General features: G+C 42.9%; 2 protein-coding genes across 8 annotated transcripts in view; both read left to right on the top strand.

Annotated features, from left to right (window-relative positions):
* The first annotated feature begins 94 nt into the window (after positions 1 to 94).
* LOC117764870 (DDB1- and CUL4-associated factor 1-like) lies at positions 95 to 14124 on the top strand. Of its 2 annotated transcripts, none has more exons than XM_034590975.1 (25): positions 95 to 311; positions 1684 to 1804; positions 1900 to 1976; positions 2061 to 2134; positions 2247 to 2360; positions 3092 to 3229; positions 3408 to 4004; positions 4621 to 4722; positions 4818 to 4976; positions 5300 to 5479; positions 5662 to 5871; positions 6047 to 6216; positions 6339 to 6463; positions 6833 to 7068; positions 7888 to 8963; positions 9052 to 9250; positions 9515 to 9597; positions 10115 to 10199; positions 10291 to 10524; positions 11011 to 11104; positions 11490 to 11594; positions 11782 to 11855; positions 11987 to 12082; positions 12177 to 12421; positions 13048 to 14124. In XM_034590975.1, the coding sequence occupies exons 2-25, from the start codon at positions 1692 to 1694 to the stop codon at positions 13097 to 13099; spliced, it is 4638 nt and encodes a 1545-aa protein (XP_034446866.1). In that variant the 5' UTR covers positions 95 to 311; positions 1684 to 1691; the 3' UTR covers positions 13100 to 14124. The 2 variants fall into 2 exon arrangements, with proteins under 2 accessions (XP_034446866.1, XP_034446865.1); XM_034590974.1 differs by having other exon boundaries at positions 96 to 311; positions 12177 to 12417; positions 13044 to 14124.
* Positions 14125 to 16998: 2874 nt separating this feature from the next.
* The window catches only part of dock3 (dedicator of cytokinesis 3), a 47211-nt gene continuing 43519 nt past the window's right edge, over positions 16999 to 20690 (top strand). For 2 of the 6 annotated variants that reach the window (XM_034590970.1, XM_034590969.1), the window contains exon 1: positions 16999 to 17746. In XM_034590970.1, coding sequence (XP_034446861.1) covers positions 17710 to 17746 — 37 coding nt within the window. In that variant the 5' untranslated portion in view covers positions 16999 to 17709. The remainder of the gene's footprint in view (positions 17747 to 20690) is intronic. The other 4 variants (XM_034590971.1, XM_034590968.1, XM_034590973.1 and 1 more) reach the window with 2 other exon arrangements.

Raw genomic sequence — 20690 nt, 5'->3', positions numbered from 1 at the left:
ACAAAAAAACATGTAACTTGTATGCAATGATTCATAATTTTTAATAAATGTGCTTTCACAACTGTTTTGCTCCCGAGTCGTTACGTCATAAAACGTCGACCGTCGCTGGCTAAACGACGTGAGGAACGTGTTCGCCATAATGATAATAAAGCGTGAACACGAAGCTGTAATAAAGCAAATGAAGCTGCTGCTGTGACACGCGGATCCACACGGAGACACCGAGGAGCTACGGAGGTCGGACCGACACCGGTGGACGCGAGTCTCGGTCCATTTTGGGAGAAAGCGGGGAAGAGCTTGAGCGGAGCAACGAGGTTAGCATGCTAGCTCAACGTAGCCAGGCTTACCTGTGATGCTCGCTAGCTAGCATCCCCCAGCGCCTGGCTTCATGTACGGGCAGGTTTCGTGTTGGTGCGACTGTGATTTGAATCTCACACAGCAAATAGAAACATGTCCGGGGCGGCTCGGTGGTCTGAAGCACGGAAACCGTCAACAGCGTTCGCTAGCAAAGCCAAATAGATTAGCTTCCCTGTTTAGCCAGAGTGGAGCTGGAGCAACATCGCAACAGGCTCTGTGAGAGTTTGCTGCTGCTGCTGCTGCCTGGAGCTGTGAGTATCTCCTGCGAGTATCTCCTGTGAGTATCCCCTGTGAGTATCCCCTGTGAGTCGGTGCAGGGGGGGACGTGGAACGTGTCGGAGCCGAGAGTGAAGCTCCACAAACAAAACCCAGAGAAGCGCATGAGGAAGTGCGAGCTAGGTGCTAAATGCTAAGTGAGAGTGACAGTGTTTGACAGTTAAAGTCCCCGGAGAGAGGCTGCACCTGCTCGGATGTTTGTGAAGCTTTTGGATCAAATCTCTATATATTTGTTCTCTGGATCGTAACGAACAGTATTTTATGTGATTGTTTGATTAAGTGCTGCAGCAGAGTTTGTTTCAGCCCCTGTGAGTTGTAGATGCGTGTGGAGAGGGAACTGTAGAGACAATATTAATCTGTGGTTGCATGTAAGTAAGAACATTTATAGTATATTTTACAGTACTGTTGCATTTAAGTACAAATTTGAGGTACTTGTATTTTCTTTTCATGCCACTTTATTCTTCTACTCCACTATTTACTACAGCATTTACTCCATCACACTACAATTTACTTACTACACTTTCTCCATACAAAACATATGAGTGGTTTGATGGTAGATGATGCTTTAATAGTGGAATTGCTCAATAATACATACAAATATAGTTTAATGATGAATAGAAAATTCATTTATTCAACAACAGAACATTCATTTCTGTTTGTCATCTCTCGTGCAAACATTTCCTGGTTCCTGCTTCTCGTGTGTGATGATTTTCTGCATTTTTTTATTCAATGATTTAATCGTTTTGATTATTGTTTTTAATGATTTAGAGATTTGAACCATTGGTTGGACAAAAGAAGTACTTTTATTACAACTTTTAGACTTTAACAACAAAACGAAATTGACTCACATTTTCACTACATTACACTTTCACATTAATGAATGAGTTATAATGATCTGATCGTGTAAGATATAATAGTAGATCAATCACATTTGCCTTTTTTTTGCATTTTAACACTTTAAGCACTTTTTAGCATTTGCAATTTGACCTGATTTAAAGGATTCTGGTTTCAATAATGAAAGTAATCTATATTACATGTATGCCATCCTGACAGGCAACGCTATGGCGTCAGCATCTGCCAGCGTAGACTCCAAGGCAGAGCTGACTGCTCTACTGGAACAGTGGGAGAGAGAACAACAAGGCAGCACCCAGGAGCTGGTTAGCATCCTCACAAAGTAAGGAGTCCTGCTGCTTGTTATTGTGATGTCACTGGGCTGAGCTGATGGAGTCACAAAGACATTTAAATGTGTTACTTTGCTGTAACTTCTAGAATCTCTGAGCTTGTTGAGAAGGAGACAGAGGAGTACCACAAAGCAGACCCAGACCCTTTTGATGATCGACATCCTGGTATGACAACGAAACGCATAAAGCCAAGATCACTGGGAAGTTAAATGTTATGAATGTGTCTGACATTTCCCTCTTGGCCACTAGGGAGAGCTGATCCAGAGTGTGTGTTGGGACACCTGCTCAAGATCTTGTTCAAGAATGATGACTTCATGAACGCAGTAAGAGTGAACTGACACTTGTTGTACAACACATAGAGCCATTCTTAGCGTCTGAGTCAGAAGGTGATTTTTTTTTTTTTCTCAATGTTTTACAAATTTCTTCTGTTTATAGCTGGTGAATAGCTATGTGATGACCAGCAGAGAATTTTCCCTCAATGCAGCGGCTTGTCGTCTGCTTCAGAACATCATGCCTGGACTGGAGACAGCAGTGGTCTTTCAAGAAAAGGTACAATATTCCTGACTTCATTATTAGACCCTTTTTTCTCCTTTTTTATGCCCAAACAACGTGTTTCCTTTATTTCAGTTATTATGGTAGCCTGTATTGTTATAGTTTTCCAAATACATATCCAATATGCCCTTTTTAGTGTTTAAATGCACGTAAGGAAATTATGTAATGTAGTACATTTAATTACATGACCTCTACTGGCAACATTACTCATTCATGTGTAGCAGGCTGGTATATAATAAAATCACACATACTACAGTGAACAGGAAGCTACAAGAGTTTTCAGGAAGCTATTTCTTCTACTATCCCATGTATTAAAGAAGATTCAAATGCAGTAGGGGCAGATGGTAAAGGCCGAAGTGGCCATGAAGTTTTCACTAAAAAAATATTAGTTGTATAAAGTAAAGAACTGAAGCCTCATCGTCGCAGGACCTGACAATCCCATCAAATTCAGATAACTGGCAACAGCTTTCATATTTGTTTGTGGAGTCACAGTCCAACCTGCAAACTTCATTACACTTTGAACACCTTGTAAACTGAAATTGATTGATATCTGATTCTTTTTTTTAACTGAAATATTTGTTTAAATGTAACTTTTATTTAGAACTATGCTTGTCAAATAGTTTTTGAAGCCCTCTTACATTTTTTATATTTTTTTAAATGATTAATTATTGGTTCATATTCTTGTTTTTAAATGTAATTGACTTTTAATCTGTGTTTGTGTTTTTCAGGAGGGTATTGTTGAGCGTCTTTTTAAGTGGGCCCAGGAGGCAGAGCAGCCCCTCAGAATCTATGCCACAGGCTTGTTGGCTGGTGCCATGGAGAATCAGGACATTGCAGCCAACTACAGGGAGGAGAACTCTGTTTTGGTGAGTCGGGGATTCTCCTGTGTCAAATGTCAGAAAGTACATAGTGGTGGACAATGTACTACAACAGCCAATACAATTCTATTTCAACAAGCATTAGAACTATTTGCTCATCATCAGTAGGTGGTGTGAAGTCGCAGCTGTCGATTAACTTTTAACTTTCCATGCTCTGTTTCGACAGGTGCCTTTGATGCTGCATCGGTTACGTGAGCTTCAGGATAAGGATGCTGAGAACAAAAGGGAAATCAAACGGCCCAGCCCCAGGAAGAGTTTGAGTGAGCCTCTGCTACCTTTAGATGAGGAGACTGTCGACGGAGGCTTTGAAGAGAAGCCCTTCATGCTGGGCAGAAACGGAGCTGAAAGGGAGGGGACGGGGCCCGAGGGGGATGGAGAAATTCCCTTCTCGGCCATTGAGCCTGAAAACGAGCTTTCGTTCCGTCTCAACTCCCCTCACAAGGCCAGCAGCCATGCCAACTCCGCTGTTAAAACCATGATGAAGCCCATGTCTGCCCCAAGTTCACTGTTACACCCTGGCATTTCGGATGGCAGCAGTTACCTAAAAAGAAAGGCAGACAGGGAGCTTGGCAGGACCTCAAAACAGAAGCTAAATTTCTCTTTGCCAGATCCGGAGAGGAACTTCAGCGAGCTCTCCAACAGCAGCTGGTCCGAAATGAGCCCCTGGGTGATAGGCAACAACTACCATCTGTACCCTCTGACCCCAGAGATCGAGCAGAGGCTCATCCTGCAGTATCTCACTCCTCTGGGGGAGTATCAGGAGGTGGGTCTATTGACCTCAGCCGGCTCAATTTACAGAAGCATTTAGAACTGCAACAATTAGTCATTAATTGATGAGTAGATATTGATTTGCAACAATTTTGAAAAGCAATTAATCGTTTTGGCTAGTTGTTTCTCAAATGTGAGGAGCTGATGCTTTTCTTTGTCATATATTGTAGCAAACACAACATCTTTGGGTCTTGGACTACAGAAATGATATCAAACTATTTTTACTATTTTATGAAAATTCATATAAAAAAGGATATAATGAGAAAACGATTGGCAGATTGATCAAATTAAATGATCTTTTGTTGCAGCCATGGTATTTTGCAGCATATGTAACTTATCACTGTAGGTTGTGTATGTGTTTCCTTGTGTTGTCACAGACTTACCAGCAGATGTCAGTCTTCTTTAATTATGATTAAAGATATGATTCTGTTGTGACATTAAAAAAAGTCCTTTTTGAAGGGACACTGCATGCTCAGTTTATACAGGACATGTTTTTAGCAGGCATTATTTTAGTTGAACTATATATTATAGCAATTAGCCAAAAGTGACAGTGACATCATTTATGTGCTCTTCATGCCTTCTCCTCCTCCTCCTCCTCTTCTTATCTGCAGCTGTTGGCAGTGTTCATGCAGATTGGAGCTCGCGAGCTACTCATGCATTATATGGATCTAAAGCAGACCAATGATGTGCAGCTCACCTTTGAGGCTCTCAAGGTAAACACACTCTCGTGTAGTTGACCCCCCCAAAGTGCTGCAACACAAGGTCAAGCTCTCTAGACTTGTCTCTCTTCTCCCCTCCCCTCTCTCAGTACCTGGCATCTTTGCTGCTGCACAAGAAGTTTGCTGCTGAGTTTGTGGCTCACGGAGGAGTTCAGAAGTTGCTGGAAATCCCCCGACCGTCGATGTCGGCCACCGGAGTGTCTCTGTGTCTCTATTACCTCGCCTATAACCAGGATGCAATGGAGAGGGTACAGAACAGACACACACTACACAAATACACTGCGAGCTACGTGTAATATGTACATATATTTATAAAATGTGCCAACCATGTTTTTATTGCAATTCTTTTGGTGCATATGCCAATTTTTAATTTAATATTCTATATCGGCATTTGTTTGTCTTTTGTATGTGAGAGAAATTAACTACAGATTCCTCTACCTTTTTGGTCATTTATTTAGAAAATCCTCTGTAGCTCTGTATTTAATGAAAATTATGTTTTGATTTTATCAGTATCTCCTGGATTCAGAAGCAGTTCACATTTGTATTCACTGCTGTATCTTCTCCTCTCAAGGTGTGCATGTTGCCCCACTCCATCCTGTCCGATGTGGTTGGTTACACGCTGTGGCTGCTGGAATGCTCGCATGCATCCGGCTGCTGCCATGCCACAATGTTCTTTTCCATCTCCTTTTCTTTCCGTGCCGTCCTGGAGCTTTTCGACAGGCAGGACGGGCTCCGGCGCCTTGTCAATCTGGTAAGTACAAACCAGCAGCTGCCTTCTCGCGATCCCAACCATGTAAAACTAACCATGTGTATCATTCATAGAAAATACTGTGTGTTTCAAGAACTGATAAGCCGAGCAGTCGCTGTGATATCAAGATGTAACAGATGCTGATTGTGTACCAATATATATGATGTCGAACTGATTGTTTTCAGATTAGCACACTGGAGATCCTGAACCTTGAGGACCAGGGAGCGCTGCTGAGTGATGATGAGATTTTCTCCAGCAGGCAGACGGCCAAGCACACCTGCATGGCCCTGCGCAGGTACTTTGAGGCCCATCTGGCAATCAAGGTGGAGCAGGTTAAGCAATCCCTGCAGCGCACGGAGGGGGGTGCCCCCATTCACTCTCAGCCATACTACAAGGTACACACACACAGAGGACAAACAATATCTGAGCCTGACATTACTGTACACCTGATTTCTTAATGTATTATTCAGATATTACGTGTAGTGCTCTCTTTATGTTGATGTTGTTGTAAAGCTGATGCAGGAGTTTTGATTCCTGCAGTAACCATTTGTGTTCTCGTCTGTGTCCCAGGCGGTCAGCTATACTCGTGAACAGGTGGTGGAAATGATGGAGTTTCTGATAGAGTACGGACCACTGCGACTTTACTGGGAACCGGCTGAGGTCTTCCACAAGCTGTCGTGTGTTCAGCTCCTCCTACAGCTCATTTCCATTGCCTGTGACTGGAGGACCTACTATGGCAGGTAAAGATATGGCTGTCCTTTCACATCCTGTTTACATCTTTTAACATTTCCCACCTCCAGACTGAGAGAGTGATTAGTGACATCGTGATACTTATTGTTTTATGATTTTCTTCTCCCTGTAGGAGTGATACAGTTCGTTATGCCCTCGACATCCTGAGTATTCTAACAGTTGTTCCAAAGACCCAGCTGTTGTTGTCTGAGGCTGTTGCTGTGCTTGATGAAGGAGGATCCAGTGTTTCCACCGTAGGTAGGTGTTATCAGTTAACTATGAATAAACTTGACTTATTGTTAGACATTTGAGGATATTTAAAAAGTGTTTTCTTTTATCGGAAACAGTGTAAAAGTGTATGGCACCATGCCATATATAATGTTGTGTTAGCAGCAGTTAATATAAATGTTTCGGTAGTGCTGACATGAGTTCAATAAACCATTAGAATACTTCTTGCATGGTGTGAACATTAAGTTCAATTATCAACAGCACAATAAAAATTATTATTACCCCCCTATTTTTGTTCATTTAATAAAACTGTGCCCAGCTCTGCTGAGAGATGGCAAAACTCCAGGTTTTATTTTTCTGCAAGGTTTTTCATTTCATTTTTGGATTTTGCTCTTTCAGGAATCAGTATCGTCTTGGCAGTGGCAGAGGGAGAGGTATTTGTGAATGATGCCGAGATTCAGAAGTCGGCTTTGCAGGTTGTCATCAACTGCGTCTGTGCTCCAGACAAACGCATGTCCAGCATTGGCAAGTTCATTGCAGGCACCCCCCGCCGCCGCCTGCCCCAGCAGACCAAAGCGAGCGAGAGTGTGCTCACCAAGATGTGGAATGTGGTGCAGTCCAACAATGGCATCAAGGTAGAGTTAAATTATACCAGTGACTGAAGCGTGTTCGATTTTTCTCTCAATTGGCTTGGTTCAGTCAAACTGTGTCTGAAGTTGTCCCAGCGGCCAAAACGTTTGAGGTAGATTTGTGCACCTGGATGGAAGCTGTTAGGTGCTGCAGCAGTAACTGGACAGGATTTACACACGCATTAACACACCAAGAGATCCAATGCAAGGCTCTGACCTGCACTTCAGGACATTTGGAGCTCAGTGTAACAAGATGTAGTTAGAACATTACAGAATTAAAACAGGGGAAACAGTATAACAGGCTAATTTACAAGGAGAAGGATGGACGTCCTCAGCTTGCAATAAAAATGTAAGAATGTTTAGTTTTTATTAAAACCCTTTTAGAGACGTGTTGAATGGAGTACACAGTCATTTTAGAGGAGGAAGTTTGTGATGTTTTTGAAATGTGTTGCATCCTACAGAGATTTGTTTCTGGAATCTAACCAACACCCATTTATATCAATGGAGTAGAGAAAATAATACAAACACCTGTCAGTATAATGCAATACATTCCCTTTTTAGTAGTTTTAACTGGTTTACTTTATATACTTGATGTCAGGTTTCTCATTTGCACCTTCCAAGGATAAAAGTGAGAGCAGAGAAATCACTGAAGCTCACTTCCTTACCTTTAAAGGTATTTGTCCACCTCTCATGATGGGTGCTTTTTAGACACAACTGGGTCAATTTATTGATTTAGGAGCCTTCTGTTAAAAATAATTATAAGCATTCCCTCAGTTCTGTCTGCCACTGTTTTTTTTTAACCTGCATTCTGCGCCTGTCCTGCAGGTCCTGTTGTCCCTGCTGACAGTGAAGATGCCCATTACAGATGCAGATCAGATCCGAGCTCTAGCCTGTAAGGCTCTGGTGGGTCTGTCTCGCTCCAGCTCCGTCAGACAGATTATCAGCAAGCTGCCTTTGTTCAGCAGCGGACACATCCAGCAGCTCATGAAGGAGCCTTTGCTTCAGGACAAACGCAGCGAACACGTCAAGTTCTGTAAGTTTGCAGCTGAGCTGATAGAAAGGATCTCTGGGAAACCGCTGATGATCGGTACTGACGTGTCACTGGCGTGGCTGCAGAGGGCCAGTGTGGTCGCCCAGTCCAGGATCACTTTCCCTGAGAAAGAGCTGCTGTTGCTTATTAGGAACCACCTTGTGGCCAAAGGCCTTCATGACACAGCCACCATACTTACCAAAGAGGCAGAACTCCCGACGGCGTGTCTGTCTCTTACTTCACTTTCTACTTCTGCTTTCCCTTCGGTTGCTCCTCCTCCACCTGCCACTCCTGTTGCCACTCTCCCCCGCACACCACGGCTGGCCAATGGTGTCGGCTCAAGACTCGTGAACCATCCTTCCCTTTCATCCACCCCCGGTTCCAGCCATCCACAAACGCGTCCTTCAACATCACAATCCACTGGGTCCTCTTCAACTGCTTTCCCCTCTACGTCTGTCCCCCTCTGTAGCAATGGATCCCCACTGATCGGACGAATCGTTTTCTCTCGTGAGCGACAAGCGGGCTGCCCTGTGGTGAGCTCCAAGAAACCACGTGTTCTTAGGCAGAAGTCAGACCATGGGGCCTTCAGCCAGAGTCCAGCCATGAAGAAGCAGTTTGACAGGCTCTTGCCCTCCCCCCCTGCATTAGACGGCATTATCACAGAGTACCTGAGGGAGCAGCACGCGCGCTGTAAAAACCCTGTCGCAACGTGCCCGCCTTTCTCTCTCTTTACACCCCATCAGTGCCCCGAGCCCAAACAGAGACGCCAAGCACCAATTAACTTTACATCCCGACACACACGGAGAGTCATATATCCTAAATACGGAGGAGTAGATGGAGGCTGCTTCGACAGACATCTCATCTTCAGCAGGTAGGTTTCCAATTCACTTTAGGCTTTGCCGTTTCCTCTACAACAGTTTTTTTTTTTTTCCTACATCCTTTATTTTCTTTTTGTCTAGGTTCCGTCCCATCTCCGTGTTCAGGGAGGCTGATGAGGATGAGAGTGGATTCATGTGTTGTGCCTTCTCAGCTCGCGAACGGTTCCTGATGCTCGGGACCTGCACAGGGCAGCTCAAACTCTACAATGTGTTTACAGGCCAGGAGGAAGCAAGCTACAGCTGTCACAGTTCAGCCATCACTCACCTGGAGCCCTCACGGGTCAGTACGGACAGCAACCAATACATCATCTGTTTCACAATCTGTCTGGTAGTTCCAGTTGCTGTGTGTAATCCTGCATGTAAGATATTTGACGATCTACTTGAAAATGTGTTTTGCCAATTGTTATTTAACCGGGATCTTTGTCCGAGGATTGGATTTTTGTGGAAAATCCATGTTGGGCACAATATTATTTCAAACACAGTGTGTTTATGTCTTAAAATATGTTTGTGGACGATTTTCAACAATCGTATTTTGTATTTTTAGGATGGCTCTCTGCTCTTAACGTCAGCCTCTTGGAGTTACCCCCTGTCTGCACTGTGGGGCATGAAATCAGTGTTCATCATGAAGTAAGTGATGTTTTCACATGAGGCTGAACTCATAATTTCACAAGCTAAATTCTTTTACGTAAAAATCCTGAATAAAATATTTCTTGAATTATTTGGAGCAGAAAATTACCCAGAAAGCACCGACCACATGACAGCTCTCTGACCACAGACAATCGATCCACAGTTCAGTTAGGAACTTGTCTGTGATTCCACTGCCTCCATGTATGTGGTCTTCTCTGTCCAATGGTAAAGCAGCTTTTTTTTATGTCAAAACAGGGAGCTGCCAAAAAGAGATGACATGCTTTTTAATTATGCACGCTAACAGCCTGAGGGCTGCAGTCTTCACTTCATGGAACACAAGCACTTGGCTTCATTCATCCGCACAGTTTAACCAAGGCATTACCGAGACTCAGCCGATGGAGTGATTTGTTGTACCATGTCTTTAAGCAGTTACAGTTTTAACTATTCAGATTTTCCACACATACTTGACTCTGTGTTTTTGATTTAAATGTTGAAATGCTGCTCTCGTTGTCTCCAGGCATTCCTTTCTCGGTGACCATTATGTGGAGTTCAGTAAACTTTCACAAGATCGCGTCATTGGAACTAAGGAGCATGTAGCACGAGTACGTATGTCAGCATTTTTTGAAATCATTGAATACAGAATAAGTTGAAATAAAATGGTAAACGCTCACATGATTCTCTTCCCTTCGTCAGATCTATGACATCCAGACGGGACAGGTAACGCTGACTCTCAACAACCCAGACCTGGCTAACAACTACAAGAGGAACTGTGCCACCTTCAACCCCACGGACGACCTGGTGCTGAACGACGGCGTGCTGTGGGATGTGCGCACGGCTCAGGCCATCCACAAGTTTGACAAGTTCAACATGAACATCAGCGGCGTGTTCCATCCCAACAGCCTGGAGGTCATCATTAACACGGAAATCGTATCCTAGACACTTGATGAGAATTCAGTACAGTAAGAGACATGCCTATCGACTGGGGAGTAAATTAAAGCCCAAACTCATCCCTTATCTCTTCATAAAATGTAATTGGCCTTATTAAAATATGTGAGGCAGTGCATTGAGTACTGTAGCATTAGTGGTAAAAACATGGATCTTTAAATCCTCTAAATATAAAGTCTAAAGTTGCAGGAGTAATCATTTGATGATTTAATTTAGTGCTAAATAAATTGCTAAAGTTATCGGCTAAAAGTGATTGCATTCAGGATGTAAAAAAGAAAGCTTGTATCAGTGATTGAATTTGTTGTCGCTTCAATTATGGGACGACTATTGAGCTTTTACTTCACTGCTAACCATTAAATATGTATTGCAATGAAAATTGATTTTTACCTCTCAGGGGACCGTTTTAATCACTGGCTAATTAAGTTTGTGGCCTATTTAGTTGATACAAAAACTTAACTGGAGTTTTAGTGGGATCTGCGGACCTTCCACCTCCTCCACACTGTTCCCGCTCTGGACCAGTGCAGAATAGTCTTCAACAACAACGGCACCGTCATCTATGGAGGTAAATAAGGACACCGCTGCATGATGGGAAATGTAGAGCTTTTGGCATCAAGCCTACAACTCCTTTTTACAGTCAGTGCAAGTGTGTGAAGTTGTGTAATTATGGAGCGTGTGTGTGTATTTGGAGACTGTATGTGTGTGCGTGCCCGATTCCACTGTCACTTCGAGCCATATGGGCAGAGGGAACAGTGTTGGACTGGCAAAAGACAAAACCAGCTGGTTCACGCTGCCTCACAGGGAGAGAAAGGGGCGTGGCGTGGCGTGGCGGCTCTGATCGCGCGAACACCACTTTAATCTCTCAGGAGCCAGAACCCCGGCTCACCAGCTCGCTGTGCACAGTTTTTATTTTCTCTCTCCCACTCCTCTGTGGCTCTCTGTCTTTGCAGCAATGTTACAGGCCGATGATGAGGACGACATGATGGAAATGCAGATGAAAAGTCCGTTCGGTTCGTCCTTCAGGACCTTTAATGCCACAGACTACAAACCAATCGGTAATCAGGCTTTCTGCTTTTGCTTCACTTCAATTGATTTTTCCCAAAAGTCTTAAGATAATTAAATGTTTCACTTCGTTACCTTTTATATTATACCTTGTAATAGCTGGTGATAATTTAATTTCTGTAGTATGTTGCTGTTTGTCTTGTATATTGACTCCTAACACGTTCTTTTCTCTCCTCTCAGCCACTATTGATGTCAAAAGGAATATATTTGACCTTTGCACAGACACAAAAGACTGCTACTTAGCTGTGATTGAGGTAAATTCTTATCATTGTGGCTTTAAAATGCAAGTACTTTGTAATAATTACTATTATTAGATTGTAATAATGTCTATCTGTAAATATTATGAAGAATTTCATATTGTCCTCCTGCTTTATCTGTCTCATAGAACCAAGACTCATTTAACACAGACACGGTGTGCAGATTGTATGAAGTTGGCCGGCAGAGACTTGCAGAGGAAGAGGAGGAGGACGAGGAGGACCAGGTCGTACTTTATTGTTTTATTTTTTATAATAATAATAATTGATACAATAATAATATTTTTGATAATAATATTTTTTTTGTCATTTGTGCACCAGGAGGATGATGATCAGGAGGAAGATGATGACGATGATGACGACTCGGATGATGATATCGACACAGACCCCCTTATCGCTGAGCTAGAGAACGGCGGAGAAGACGAGGATGATGAAGAAGAGGATGATGGGAATGAGGAATTTTCTCCCTCTGATGAGGAGGTGGCTCGTCTTCTTGAAGTCGATGACGATGACAATGACGACGATGACTCTGATAATGATGTTGATTTGGATGGCGACAATGGTGAGTAGCGCTTCATTTTAGCTACTTGTTGGCTGCACTGCATCGAGTTCTATTGATCCATAATTTGAACATGTCTTTTTTTGCCCTCGGTTATTCTGTAATTCTGTAATTTAGTTTTTAATTGTCCTGGTGGTTGTGTTATGTGTGTGGAGAAAAAGTTATTAAAGCTAAACCTGCAAAAATACAAGTTAATTCACAGTTACCTGTTTAAGATTTTTTTAGGGTTAATCATATAAGAAGTAATTTGAAACACAAATGCTTTCTGTCTTCGAGGGAGGATGATTTTAGATGAAAAGTGAAAAATTCTTACAATCTATTTGTGATAAATGTGTTAAATTTTTATAATTTAGAGTAAAATATATAGCAAAATAAAATGGGTACCCTTAAACTTACCCCAAAAAAGAAAAACATGAATTCAGTTGAAACTGTTTGACTTTTAACAGAAAACAAGATTTGTCATTTGAACACATGAACATTTGAAAAGCGCTTTAATCTGCTGCATCAGGTTCACATTATGCCGGAGCTGTTTTGTTTTTTAGTTTTTCCTCTTCACCCTCTGACCTCTCCGGCGCCACATCTGTGTCCCTACGCTTCTAAATCTGTATATCTGTCTGTCTCACAAACAGACAGCTCTGACAACTCTGACCTTGAGGATGACATCATGTTATCCCTGAACGAGTGAGGAGACTTCGGCGTCTGGGACCGAGGAGCTGGACAACATGTCAAGACTTCTGCTTCACAGACATTTGAGTTGCGGAACAGGAGGCGCGAAAAAGAGAGTATCAGCAGATGAGGTGGGAGATAATCTGGAGCACTGCCAGTTTGTAACTGTAGGTGTCTGCACACTTTGGGAGTGACAGGACCAGGGAAATCCAATAAGTGGTGGGCAAAAGAAATGATTGTATATGATATAGTTTTATAAAACAAAAGTGGGCTTGATGGTGATTGAAAAAGCCAGTGTGTAGCTGCAGTGAAGAAAAGTTTTATATTTGATCACATTAGCGGCTCTCTAATGAGCTTCTTTATTTGATATTGATTCACTCACTTTGTGAGCCTCTGGTTGGCCACAGATTAGTGTTTTGTGGGGGAAACAACTTCCATTGCCGGGCTGTGGGCCTGCAACTGTAGAACCGAGGATACAATACTTGTATACTTGTTACAATGCTTGTATTTCACCACACCTGGAATAATCACAAGAACTTACTGAAGTGCCGAGTTAGGCAGCTAATGTGATGCACAAACATGTTGCTGATGGTTCATCAAGCGTCAAATCCCACTTTCAGGTTTGACTCTCACCACAAACCGACGACCAAATTGCCACACACAGCAGTGCCATTTCTGACTTTGCCTCCTGATTTCATTGTGTAAATAGATAAATCAGCTCGGTGCTGTTGAATCGCTCAAGACACCATAACTAGTGTGGCCATCGTAACCAAACTGTTACATCTGCTCACTGTCAGCACATGACAGACACAGGGTTGTGCAGCGCTCTACCTTTGTGTTATCTCACTCACCTTTTACTGAGCCGTGCCATCATTTGGGTTCAGTTGATGACAGCACAGGTTCAGTTAAACTTAGTTTTATGTTCAAGAACTGAGGATATATCTCAATGTCTTTGGTTCAGGACTGAAAATATGATAAGCTTCATTCATTGGATCTAACTCGATCTTTAAAAAGAACTTGAATCATTGAAAAACAGGAGATACAGCAAAACATATTCACGTGCGTTTCCTCTGATTGACTGACAGGAGGCTTCGTACTTCAACATTGTGAAAACAGATGCCTTCACTTGCACACTTTTTTGAAAGCTGTGCAAACATTTCATGACTTTTCTCACGGTTTTGATTTGTATCTAATAATTTTGCCTGTTTTCTTTTCCATAGGGAGACTTATGTTGAGTTTCTTGAGACAATTATGTACATCTTGTATGTATTAAAAGTATTTTTACTATAAATAAAGTTGCAAAATAAGTTGTGTGTGCTTCTTTAATGACGTGTGAACAATGCTTGAGGATCAGTCAATGGTTGATAAGCTGTTACAGCAGAGATGTCTTAACATTTGTGTTTTTTTAAACTGTGCCAAGAAAACTAAATAAGACAAATGTGATCATAATATCACATATTCTTAATGTATATATTTATATGTCCCCATATACATAATTTATACAGTTTTATGGATGTGTGTCTGTGCTTCTAAGTGTTTTATATCTTTTCACATCTTAACTATGTAAAAACTGAAAACCAATTTCACCATGAAGTAAAGTGGCATGAAGTCAGCTTGAAGTGAGGTTATACATTTTATCCATTTATTCCAAATGTCTGTTTGGATCCCTAGAAATAAGCCAATATTTCCATTTTAAATAAAATTATTTTACAGAATTCTTCAAGGGACAGTCTACATTTAATACAGAGGTTATATATCTCATGCTACATGTTTTGCATGAGAACAATTGCATCTTTGAGCCTGTAATGCCCTTTAATTGTTTCTACATGTGCATTTCCATGAAGGGGCATTGCTCATGTCTCTTGATTGCTGGATTGTGCATGCAGGGATTTGCCACTAAATTTCCCTGTGACCTCCCCCACAGTTAATAATAGAACACATTAAAATAGTCACCAGAACCACTTAAACAGGGATCAAATAGTCTTAAATTGGGCGTTTGTGTGTGCGCCTGCATGCAGAGGCACGTGTGTGTGTGTCCATGTGTGCAAGGAGCACTTAGTGTGTGTGAAACGTATGATCCTGGGGAGTATAAAGAGATAAGAATGTGTGTGTGTGTGAAGGCAGGTGATGGATGAGATGGTGGGACATGCTTCTTATTACCTCCTCGGCTGCTCCTGTTGTCTGCTGGCTTTGGGAGTGTTGGAGCAGATAGCAGCTCTCACTGTGTTAGACGATCCCTGTTTGCAGTAGAAACAGTGTCTCGTCCTCGCAGCGCTGCCGCATCAGAGCAGGAGCTGAATGTAGCCACTGCAATTAAAAAGTACATCAGTGTTCTCTGAAAAATATTATGTAATAATTTAAGATAACCTCTTTGCTTTGTTTTTGCATTAACATGCAGTTGTGTCACTTGAGCACCTTCTCTGCAAGTTTGTTATATTTACATTTTTTTCCCCCAGATATTTATTAGCAGTGATGCATATTTATTTCGCTTATAAAATGCTCCACGAGCCTCCAGCTTTATGTATGTGATTTGAACACCACCCACAGTGTTCCACTTGAAGTAAGAGACAGATGGGAGTCAGTCACAGAGTCGCTGTGATGGAGAGAAATTACCCTACTGAATACTGCCCTCCCTCCCTCCCACACTACATCAGACTCACTGGAAACTCAATATTTACAGAATCACTCGTCTTTGTTTTATTCTACTCATGATTGCTTTGCATGAGATAGTTCTTGGGATGTGTAAATTATATATATTGTGTGTTTTAACACATCATTTGTCGTCTTTGCACAGTGAAGTGGTGTTAAAAGTTCAAATCAACATCTGGATAAGAGCATTTTTAAGCTAAAACATCGTCGGTGTTCCTGAAACATTCACACAAGTATTAGACTGTTTGATGAGTATGTTCTGTGCTATAAGGTTTAATACCATTCAGCTTCACTGACTAATCAGAACCCTATTGGTGGATTTCCGCAGCCTGTGGCTCCACAAGCTTAAAGCTTCACAGCTAAAGGGTGTGTGTCATATTTATCATCACCCCACAGACTATTTTAACAGCACAACACCCTTCATAATCAACTAGTGTGCCGTAAATCCACATGTTACTTTGTGCACAAATCTCAACTAAATATTTCACTTTAGTTTAAACCAATAAGCTGAAGGTTTAACAGTTTCCTCTAAGTCAGAGGTGGCATATAATTGATTTCAAGGCTGCATCTACTACTGACAACACTAAGAACATTATGGATATAGAATCCTGGAGCCAGTTTATTGTCTACGATAAAAAGAAACTGTTTTTAAGACACAGTATTTTCTTTAGTCAGTATATTGAAATGTGACATTTAGGCTTTCAAGACATGAATAAGTATAATAAATGCGAAATTCTTCTCAAGAACTTTGTTCCAAGCAGGGTGATGACTTCAAAAGTTGATTTAGACCTTCAGGAAAAGTTACATTTATAAATATAACCAACAAATAACAAAATATTATACACATTCAGTTCTTGTGATGTAACTCACCACTTGATATGGATTAAAACATAAACAGCAAAGTGTTGTTGGAGGTCTTGGACCTATCAATCAAGTACAAAGGGGAAATTGACTTGTATTGGAACTGTTTGCATCTGATGTGTGTGGGGGGGCATGACTGCACTATGACGAAGCACCACTGGTGTATAGTGGGTCTGTTTCTTTGAAATGACTCAACCAGGAGGAGCTTCCCCCACATGGACCTGATCTCATCTGTAAAACACTTCATGGCCACCAGCTCCCAGAGCATCACACTGAATCAGAGAAAAGGCCTGTTCACCATGCAGCCACGGTCCAGCGTCCTATAGAGGGAGAGGGGAAATAATGCAGGTTGTGTTTGTGATGGATGCAGAGAGAGGAGGAGGAGGAGCAGGAGGCATATATTTGCAAATGTTTGACACATCAGTGTTGACAAAACGAGTCATGTGACGAGCATGAAGATGGCGCATCTTTCGGTGTGTTGCAGCTCCCTCCGTGTTTTCTTGCAGCAGCCGCTCGACACTTCACATCGCGGAGCAGCACCGCGACCTATTACCCACTAATCACCCGCGGATCGAGCCGCGCTCGCGCTGCACGAGCGGCCAAATACCGTGGATCAGCTGGAGCTGCGCGCGACCGGCTGAGGAGGAGGAGGAGGAGGAGGTGGAGGAAGAAAAGAAAAAAAGATTGTAAAGAGGGAAAAACGAAGAAATGAAATAAATAAGAACCGAGGAAGAAGAGATAATATCCGATAGCTCCAATAGCACCTCTTGTCTTTTTTTTTTGGAGGGGGGGGGGGGGGCAGAAACCCGCTCACCGTGTGCGTGCATGCGTGCGTGCGTAATTGTGCGCGTTGCATGAGGTGGACACAGAGACTGCATCAGACTGGAGACGCACGCCGGGACATAACACAGAGGAGACATCGAGGCTTCACTCTCTGTCCTTTTCCTCCCTCACTAACACACACACTCCTCGGGACACAGAGACATGTAGTGTGTGTGTGTGTGTTCAGCCTGGATCGCCTCTAGCCTTCAGCCCTCCTGTGTTTTTTCTCTCCAGCAGCAGCATCAGCACCATATCGACATAATGTGGCTCGATCTACCGGAGGGGAAATAACCAAATATGTGGATACCTACAGAAGAGGAGAAGATCGGAGTTGGTGAGTCAGTATATCTCTTCCTCTTGGGGCCATTATTGTTCATGTGCGACGTTCGCTTTCTATTTATAATTGACTTTAATCGTTCGGATGGCAGCTCGTGCGTGAGGAAGCAGCTCCATCCTCTTCATCGACATCTCCTCATCTGATTTTCCTCCCCCCCCTTTGTTATTATGGCCATCACACCCCAATGGCAAACACTTATAATGGCTGATATACGCGGGCCAGTGGATGTATGGGAGGGGGGGGGGGGGATTGCGTGGGATGCTGATGGGCTCCAGCCTCCAGCCTCCAGCCCACCACCCTCCGAGACCCCATCCACACGGGCGCAGGCGGTGCTTCACCTCGGCTTCGTGCTGTTAGTTTTTGTGGTTTAAAAAGAATGCGTCAGTGTAGCATTGGAGCCCTTTTTTCTTCTCATATGTGGAGGGGCGGCGAGTGGGAGAGAAAAGGAGGTGGGTGGGTGGGGGGGGGTGGGGGGGTAAAAATGCCGTTCGTGTTCAAAACCACGAGGGGGCGTCGTGACTGCGTACCTCCAACAGGTGTAGGCTGGAGTGAAACAGTACCTGTGGACCAGAGAGCTGCATGCACTGCTGCAATGGCTGGGCCACACCGTGCACGCCCCCTGCATATGTGCACTTTGACCTTTGATTAGGAGGGAAACGTGCACACAGATCAACAGTTCCAGGTCCAATCATATTTGCATTTCATTGGGGGGGCACTGCATAGAGTCCAATCACAAGGGAGATGTGTCATATATGATTATAATCTGACTGCTGAGATCCACAGTAGAAATAAAAAAAAGTCTATAGCGTAGGATTCTACTAGAAGGTTTTCATCTGGGGAATGAGTCATGTCTAGATACAGCTTGTTAGTTGCAGGGTATACTCGTGCTGGCGTGCACATGACAACACGCACACACACACATACACACACCTACATGTACATGCACACGCCCACAGCCTCACTTTGTTTGGAGGCCTCACATGTGTCATGATCACATTTAATGTCGCCACTTCTGCTGTGAGGTTCATCTATGCATCCATCATAGAATCACTGCGGCTCTCTCATAGCGGTAAGTGTGCGTGCGTGTGTGTGTGTGTGTGTGTGTGTGTGTGTGTGTGTGTGTGTGTGTGTGTGTGTGTGTGTGATGAAGCAACAGTTCGGCACAGCCTCCGCATCAGTCGGTGTGAAGTGACCTGGCGCTGTCCGCGGTGCTGAAACGCAGGAGCCGCTGTGTGTGAACCTACACACAGAACACACTGTACCTTGTAAAAGTCCCCCCCCCCCCCACCCCCCATAAAAAAAAATGTAATTAGTGTGGTCGACCCTTATGTTGAATATTTCCCCAGCATCATTGTGGATGAAGCCCACGCTGCTGTTCTGCCAAGTTTAATCCCCGTATGTCTGTTATCATCGCTTCTCCTGCCTCAGCCGTGACTCTAGTTGCACCATTTTGCACATTTATCATTCTTCTTGTCATTGCCCGTAAATTGTCTCTCACCAGTGTTACCATAACACCGATAGGAAACAGAGCTGTGGTCTGTCATCAGCCAGCCGGGCCTTTCCTCTCTGTTTTTTCTTTCCCTTTCCCCCTCCTGGGTTATCTTAATGAGCTCCGTCTAAACAGGAAACAGTTGGAGACCACCTCATGAAACGTTAATGCCTTTCTTAGAATCGCTGCCTATTCATTATTTTGTTCCTTGTTGTGTTTATGCAGGAAATAATGATAATATTAGTTCGTAAATCACTTGTAGAGTGGCAGCAAAGGCCGGCATCGCATGTACTGTTGTGCTGATGATTATTTTGTTAACTAATAATTACTTGTTTTGTGCCCCAATTAATAATAAGTCTGTAAAAGTATCCAGATGCTGATAGTCAATGTGCCATGAAGTATAAGCAAATATATTGTAGATATTTGGAATTTCGATTGATAAATGACTAATAGATTATCAAATATATAATACATGATATGAGTACATTTCAAAACACAGTCACAAGGTGCTTTACAAGTTAGACATGGAAAATGTAATGCAACAAATCACAAACAGTCTAAAAACAAACAATAAGAAACAATTTAAATGCAAATTGAAGATCACACAGCATTCGAGCACAGATATGACACATATTCATTATATATTCATATATATTCACGATCATCATCACAGTTTTCATTAAATATTTTGCTTCTATAAGTTCGACGTGTATTTTTACTCATGTGCAAATGAGTCACTGATGGATTTCTCTCATTCAAGCAGCAGCACTCACAGTATTTCTTTACACTGTAATTGGGCCGAGCTGTGACTATAAGTCAGTACCTGCCCACATGAGACAGAGTGAAATGAATCAGATGGCTCATGGCCTCATAGCTCTGTAGCGCCACATGAAATAGTCGTGCTGACGAGGCCACCATTATCTGAAAGGGACCAAACACTGTATGTTCATAGCAGAACAAAGGATGGAACTAATGTTCAGCTGAGAGCGGGATTAGAGAGATTAATTTTGCCTAAAGTAGCTTTTCCCTATAAATTTGGACACGATTTTAACCCTTCATGAAAACCTCCAAATGGAAGTTGCACAGTTTCATTTTGGTGATCACCTTTTAGACCCATGGGCACCGGATCACGAACCTGTGTACGACTGTAGCTTTCTGTGGCTTAACTGACAAAACCAAAAAGTGCTTCATGATAAGTTCATCATCTCAGAGCACTGCAGTCGGGCATGCCTCGGCTTCTGTGACACTGATTTGAGATCAGATATGGTGAAATATCCCCCCCCCCCCCCCCCCCCCCCCCGCCTGTGTGGCAGAATTCCTGAGGTTAGCAGGACTTCCGTGCAGTAATGTGTCCCAGTAAGTGAGTGTGCATTCAAGTCGTGCTAAACACCATGACTCAGAGGGTGAAGCCCAAAGACCGTTGGGTAATTTTGAACGTTTGCTAGATCTGGG

Source organism: Hippoglossus hippoglossus, chromosome 7, assembly GCF_009819705.1.
Source record: "Hippoglossus hippoglossus isolate fHipHip1 chromosome 7, fHipHip1.pri, whole genome shotgun sequence".
NCBI classification, from domain to species: Eukaryota; Metazoa; Chordata; class Actinopteri; order Pleuronectiformes; family Pleuronectidae; genus Hippoglossus; species Hippoglossus hippoglossus.
Note: the sequence above shows the minus strand (reverse complement) of the source record. Positions and strands in the feature narration are given on the sequence as shown.